Source organism: Ipomoea nil, unplaced genomic scaffold (genome assembly GCF_001879475.1).
Source record: "Ipomoea nil cultivar Tokyo-kokei standard unplaced genomic scaffold, Asagao_1.1 scaffold2494, whole genome shotgun sequence".
Classification (NCBI taxonomy): Eukaryota; Viridiplantae; Streptophyta; class Magnoliopsida; order Solanales; family Convolvulaceae; genus Ipomoea; species Ipomoea nil.
In genome coordinates this window covers 1,084,532-1,092,211 of record NW_017618922.1, presented here as the reverse complement: position 1 = coordinate 1,092,211, position 7,680 = coordinate 1,084,532, and the positions used below count along the sequence as shown (strand labels likewise).

Sequence of the window (7,680 nt, the reverse complement as noted above, 5' to 3'; positions counted from 1 at the left end):
ATCCATTATGCACAATTCATTATCTTTGAGTAGAAATGAAGGATTTTAGACCATGTTAGATGGATTTGGAGTCAAGGGGAGCCAAGGTGAAGCTAAGGAGATGGATGCAACACTTCCAAAGGAGCCAAAGAGTGATGTTTTCAATGGTGTTGATCATATGGACAAATTAAACCAAGGCAAAAGTGGAACAAGTGTCAACAAGCTGGAATTCTCGCATGGATTGGTCACTATTTCGTTTTCAGGTCATATCTCGCTCTAGAAGTATCCAAATTAAGTGATTCTTGTTCCATTAGAAAGGAGACTCAAAGGGAAACAATTCTTATAAATACATAAAAGCCTAAAAAGGAAGCCACAGGGGTCAAACTTGTCCTTGAAGTTGAAGTTCAAAACTTACAATCCAAAACTGACCACTGTTTAGTTTTTTAACCATATCTCGGCCTAGGAATGTCTAAATGAAGTAATTCTTGTGTCATTGGAAATAAGACTCGAAGGACTACAACTTTCATGAAGACGATAGTTTTGAATTATGAGGTTTTGAAGGCCAAAAGACACAGCCAAGTTCACGGCCGTGTCGGTGGCCGTGAATTTCTGGGCGAATTTTTGTAGCTCTGCCCAGAAGAGCAGATTTTGGACACAGCCAGGGACATGGCCGTGTCACCTATGCTCTGAAATTATTTAAGTTCGTTTTTTTGTCATTTCTACTCGGTTTTGAGCTATGCTTGAACCCTAGCTTCTCTCTTTCATTCCCCTTCATATTTTTAGGTTAGATTAAGCTTAAATTTATGTTTCTTAAAACTTTTGAAGCTTGTAATCTTGGATTTGAAGCTTGGATTCCAACATTTCAAGATTCCACCATCCATTTTCAATAGAGAAGCTTTCTTCCTTTTATCTCTTTCTTTTGCAAGATTTATGTTTAATGCTTGTATTCTTGTGTTCTTTATGCTATTTAATAATGAGTAGTTAGTTTATGGACTTGTGTTAGGGTTGTATTATCTATCTTGATGCTTGATTTGTGATTATTGGAAAAAAAAAGGAAAGAACTCCAACCTAGGGTTCATGTGTTTGTGAAGGTTTTGTATTTATATATTGTTAATGCTTGGTGTACAACATTCATTGGCATGTTTTGGAGGATTTTTGGCCTCAATGAGAGTTGGGTCAAGATTCCAAGTCACTTTTTGCATAAACCTGATTTTTCTTATGAAAATGGGGGAAATTGGAGGTTTTGGATGTTTTGTGTTCTTGAAGAACTTGGAGTTGATTCACCACGAGAGTGGGGCAATTCCTTGTTCTAATCCTTGTTAATTTGTTCACATGAGTGACTTATAGACTAGGATTCCTACGTGCATCCCCTTAATTCCTTGGTTGTGTGATTTCTCCCTAATCCCATAGGTTGTTAAAGCATCTAGATGATAATGCTCTCTATCTTGAGTCATATTTCTTTATTTCGTGTTTACATCTTGTTAATATGTGTTTGTATTACTTTTTTTAGTTGCTGTAGCCTCAATCTCGTTATGATTTGCTTAGCTTCTTGTTGATTTCCTTATGCTAGTGTCTAGTTGCTTGTGATTGCGTATTGCGTGCCATAAATCCCAATCCCTTGAGGACGAAATTACACACCCGTACACTCACCATCACTCATTTTTGCTACATCACAAGGTAATTGAAGCTACAATGGGATTCTTCTAAGTCTTTGAGGATTCGGGGCTAAGGGTTTCCCATGATATTTAAGGTATTTTGTTCCATCTCTATCTTTACTTTTGAGAGCATTCTTGGGACAATATTCCATCTTATTTGAACCTTGGACTAGATTGATATCAATTTGGTATTCAGAGCCTATGTTTATCTCATAATGATTACAAATTTGGTTCCTTAGGTCATATATCATAAACATTGCAAATTTTTTTCCTTAGGTTTAAAAAAAAAGAAGAACATATCATTCTTAATTTACATACTGTTTTTTTTTCGTTTCTTATACATCAAAAAATAAAAAATAAAAAAATTCTTTCTTGATTGTGTTCTTGAATCTTTGATACATATTCTTTAGTTTCTTGAAAAACTATCCCAAAAGAGTTTTCCCATTTTCCCATCCAATATCAACGATACCTCACACCTCTGAAGCACCATATTACCAAAAATTCTGTCAAGAAAACAATGCCATCTCACTCTTACCTATATCCTATGCGCAATTACGCGCAATCACGTCGCAATCATACCCTGTCTAGATTTCCGCATTCTGTGACCAGTTTCAAAGAATGACCTTTATCTTGAGATCCACAGGTCAGTTTAATATTAAATTTTGATATGTTGTATATCTCTTCTTGGGCGTTCTTTTGATATATTACACATATGCTAATTCCTTCTGGTCATTGAGATATTGATCTTCAAATTCAGGGCAGCGATTCTGTTTTTCTAGGTGATTCTTGAAATTCTTCATTCTGTTTTGAAGTGCTTGTGTGTAACCACTTGGTCCGAATTTTTTTTTGCTATTTACTGTACTTATTTGGAGGTTACGTATCAAAAAAAAATCAAAAAAAAAAAAACATGAAAGTTGAAAAAAATCAAGAAATTTGAAAAAAAAAAAACAAGAAAAAAGGAAAAAGAATAAGGTTGGGAAAGAATCTGGTTGGTAGGAGAGTTTTTTTAACACCCCATAATTTTACCCTTTAAATCCGAATTAATTATTTAATTAATTTCGTTAGGAGTAGCAAAAAAGGATTTAATTTGGCCGGGATCCCTTAAATAATTGGTATGGTCCATGGTAGACCGTGAACCCTTGTCTGTATTTAAGCCTTTAAGCCCGTTAGAATAAAGAAGGTACGCCCAATACTATTCAGATTCACATTAGGAATCCTAAACCTATTTAAGAAGAACCAGGGATCAATTGGAACCCTTTCACCCATCCCTCTCCCTCTCACTCGAAAATCCCTCCCAAAGAGATAGTCAAAGAAGTCCCCATCAACAAGCCTAGGAATGATCGATTAGGAAAGAACCCTGAGGAAGAATCGTAGAATTCGTGACAAGTTTAATTAAGCTAAAAGGTAACCCATGTCTTACAAAACCTATTTTCCTTGCTATGTTATGATTTATTGGAATCCGTGAATGATGGAATGCATTATCATGTGATTATGCCTTGTTAGAGCTTGTATTTAGGGTTTATACTGTGATCTATTGATACTCTTGATAATCTTGGGGTAATCGTAAGCATGTTCTTGTGTCTATGCGTATTTAGAGCTTGTATTTAGGGTTCGTATTGTGGTTTCTTGATAGTTTTGATGTTCTTGATGATCTTGGGGTAATTATATGCATGTTCTTCTGTTTAAGCATGTTTATAGCTCGTGTTTAGGGTTCAATAATGTTGTTCGTCGAGTCTTTCTATGTATTCAAGTCCCTATTATTGTTGATGTGAGTTTTGGGGTGTTTGGACTTGAATTTGGGCATAACTGGTGAATTCCCGAAGTGGGAAAAATGCCATGAAGGGTTGTTCCAGTGGGTAATCGGTGGGGGGACGAACCCCAATCCGACCACCCGCCGGAACGGCGAAGTGCTCCAGCGAGCGGCAAGCGGGTGGAGGACCACCCGCTGGAACGGGAGGTTCCGCCGACGGGCAGTCCGGCGGGTGGTTGACCACCCGCCGTACCGCCCGCTGGTACGGGCTGGTGCGGGGCCGTTCGGTCTCTGTTTGGTCGAACCCCGTGTACCGCAGTGTCTCCTTTGGTGTTTGTGAGTCTAGAATAATGTCCTAGGTACCGTAAATAGGATTTGTGAGTCGTGTTTATGAATGAGGTCTAAACTTTTATTGTGCGGGTCCAAAGTATGATCTATGTTATTCCCCATAGGTTGTATGTTTATATTGATGTCACATGTCTTTGTGAGTCTATTCGTAAGCTCTCCCTTTCCTTGGTTATCCCTTGATGAAGTTGTTGTTGAGTCTTGAATGTGGTGTTGATGTCCATGGGTGATGAAAAGATATGAGATTGGTGGAAAAAAAATGTTAGTGGTATGATGCACTACGCGTGCTTATGTTATGGTGCTGCGGTACCTATGTTATGTGAACTGCTTGGGTTTAGATTATTGTGATGCGGTACAATCAAGTTTATGTAATGGCACTGCGTGTGCTGAGAGATCGGTGGTATGTTGGAGGTCATGTTGGAGGGGAGCATTGCTCCGGAGGGATAAGGCTGATGGAGTACAGGGTGGTCTGGAGGTACAGGTTGGAACTGATATAAGGTTAGAGCGGCGTAAAGGTTGGAACTTGGTATAAGGTTGGAACATAGACGTGTCTGGTGGTCATGGTCTGTTATTGTGTTTCTTATTGTTGTCTTGTCTTGTGGCCATAGTTTGTATGCTTGTATCGTAATGTGTCATGTCGTGTCGTTGTTAATGGTATGTCATGAGTCCTCATCCTGATTTGAAAACTAGAGTTCTTTAGGACTATAATTATGTATTCCCAAGTCTCAAAATGGTTTTCTTATATCTATACATATATTGTACTTAACACGTGGGAGTGGGTTACTTAGCATTATTCGCTAACGGTTGCTACACCGCATGTTTTTTAGGTACAGATTAGTTGGCTCATGAGTGCGTTAGACGGAGTTGCGGTTCCTAGTTTAGTTAGTGAGTAGCCTTAGTTTGACGGCCCGTGCGCCATTTTGTATGCAAATGATGTTTATGGATTATGATTAGCTAGTTAGTAGCCTGTGCATCTAGGTTCTCACGCTTAGTTGTGGCATAGCACCCCTACACTATTATGTTTGGTTTTCGTTTATTTGGGTTTTAATGATAGACTTATTCTTATTTCGTAAGCTTTAATGGTTTTAAATTATGCTGAAAATCGGGGGTGTTACAGTTGGTATCAGAGGCTAAGTTCGACCCTAGGTTAATGCCTTATGGATTAGACTTTAAGATGTTAAGCTCGAATTCTAGATATTTAAGTACTTAGGATGTTGGAATCTTATGACGCGTGGTGAGGTTGTGAGTTTATTTATCGCTTTCTGTTAAGTTTTCCTATGTTCGTTCCTTGTTTAGCTTTCATTCTTGTAATTAAGACGCTAGGTAAGGGTGCCTGTTCCTGACCCACATATATAACCGATGTTAAACCTGTAGAATCTAGGATGACACCACCAAGAAACCGTGCAAGGACCCCTGAGACGCTTACCAATGAACAGTTGGCTCAGAACTTGCATCAGTCGACCCAGATCGCCCAGGCACTGAGCAACAATCTCCTCAACAACAATAACCATCCTCCGCCCAATAGGAATTGCAACGTAGCTTGTCAGGTGTTGAGTCATCGTCCTCATATCTTTGATGGGGAAGAAAACCCTGTAATACTTGAGGAATGGATCCGAACGTTCGATAAGATCTTTGAAGTATTGGGTTGCCTAGAAGAACGTCGAGTCGAGCTGGCCTCGTTTTACTTTGGGCTCGAGGCCAACCTATGGTGGATTCATGAAGGCCCAGTCTATAGACAAGAATCGGGTTCCAATTGGGGAGCCTTGAAGGATAAGTTACAGGAATGCTTCTACCCCGCACACGTAAAAGCGACTATGTACGAAGAATTCTTTCACTTGAAACAATGATTCTCTACGGTCGTAGAATACCACAAGAGGTTCTTAGAGTTGGCTCGTTTCGCCCACGTGTTGGTTCCTACGGAAACAACGAAAGTGGAGAAATTCGTTGCGGGACTCAACTTCGAGGCTAGGAAAACCTTAACCATAAACAAGCCAAGGACTCTCAACGACGCTTACAGCAGCGCCGCCAATCTTTACCAGATTCAACAACTGCAACGGGGGACCCAAAAGCAAGCGAAGAGAAAGAACAATGGAAGTGGAGGCCCTAACTTAAAAAGGCCAAGGAACAACTCCAACGTTAGGGAGACTCCTCAGCAAGCCCAAGGACCGCCTAGGGGAAACAACGAGGCCGGATGGGGGAAAATTCTTTGTAGAAGATGTGGTAGGGATCATCGGGGCAAAGATTGCCAAGGGAACGCCTTGCGTTGCTTCAACTATGGAGAAGGGGGCCACAAGGCTTTTCAGTGTAACCAACCTGCACGTGCAAGGCCACCGCCCACAGGGCAACAAGGCAATACGAATAACCGAGGGGGCTATGGAGCACCTGGGAAGGTGATCATCATGAGTCGCACTCAAGCCGAAGCTGAAACCAGAACCAAAGCCATACCCATAGGGGACGAGGACGAAGACCTTACAGGTAACCCTTTTTGTTGTGGGTAGAATTAATTGATTAATCCAATTAGCTTAATTACGTGCCCCATCCATGGAGCTAATTAAAATAATTAATTGTGTTCCCCCGTGAGTACTAGGCCTTGGAAATAATACTTAGGTGACCTAGGAGACCTTGACATAAAGTCTTTGATTCCACCTTGAGGCTAGTAAGAGTAGAATCTTAGGAACCTTAAGGGAGTTGAACCAAAAACGAGCTAAGTATAGCCTAGGAGTTTCAAACCCAATACCTCCCTCTTCCAAAACCAAGCTCTTAACCATTAGACCACAAGTGTTTCTTAAAATCCTTAGAAATACAAAACTTTCTTAACTCTTCTTCCAGATCCCGAAACCCAAAATCCCCAAATCAAAAACCCTTCATTTCTTCTTCTCTCCCTCTCTCACAGCCGAGCAGCCACCCCCCAACCCCTGTCCAAAGTCCGTCTATCACTCGCACACCACCCAACTACCTCCCGTCGACCGCCACACCACCCGGCCATGCACCACCGTAGAATCGCCACCCCTCGCCACCCGTCCGAAGCCCCACCGCTGTCCGCCAATGAGGAGCCGAAAGTAGTTGTGGCAGCCCAGCTACCAGCGTCGCACCACCGCCCAACGCAATAAACCGCTGTCCGCCGTCCGAGCACCACCGCCACTCATCGCCGGTTGACCTCGCCGGAAAGAAAGGAAGGTTCCCAACCCCAAACCACTCTGCAAACCCCTACAATGCCGAGGAGACCCGCTAATTCCCGTAGGATGGAGTGGAATAACACCGATTATTCAGTGATTGAAGGTAAAGCCCTTGAACCCGATTAATTTTCTAAAGAATTATTGACATGCTTAGGTTCCAAGGCTTGTTGGGCACATTTTTGGATATAAAATGCGATACGTACCCCGAGTTGGTGAAGGACTTATATCACCACATGGTAACCACCAAGAATGGGGATAAGTTGGATATCACCTTCGAGGTTCGGGGTGTGAAAGTAGTGCTGAGTGAGGCCCGTTTGGCCAAACTCCTAAAATTGACTATCACGGGCGTATCCGAGTACGACCGTAAAACTTGGATTTGTACTCGAACTTTGGGGTACAAGGACTATTTGAGTAATTTGTTGGGTAGGGAGGACGGAATCTCCATAGCCACGAGGCCAGACAAGAAATGGTTAACTGCCGAGCAAAAACTCTTGGTAATGCTTGTAACAGAAAGCCTATTGCCCAACAATAATAAGAGTAAAGATGTTAGGAGCCTAGAGTGTACCTTTGCTTACTTCCTTAAGCACAAGGTCGAGTTCAATTTGCCCGCCCTCATGTTCAAACACATGGATTTCTGCAAATCCAACAATAGACTGAGCTTGCCCTACAGTATGCTCCTAAGTTGGATCTTGGTGAAAAAAGGGGTGGATGTGAGCCAGTCTGAGGCCAAACCCATAGGCGCGATGATCTTCAATGCAGAAAACCTCCGCCGCAA

General features: G+C 41.7%; 1 protein-coding gene across 1 annotated transcript; it reads left to right on the top strand.

Moving 5' to 3' along the window:
- Positions 1–5,111: 5,111 nt before the first annotated feature.
- On the top strand, positions 5,112–6,227 carry LOC109153499. The gene is made up of 2 exons (XM_019301367.1): positions 5,112–5,475; positions 5,593–6,227. Exons 1-2 carry the CDS (start codon positions 5,112–5,114, stop codon positions 6,225–6,227), a joined length of 999 nt encoding a protein of 332 aa, XP_019156912.1.
- The last annotated feature ends 1,453 nt before the right edge of the window (positions 6,228–7,680 follow it).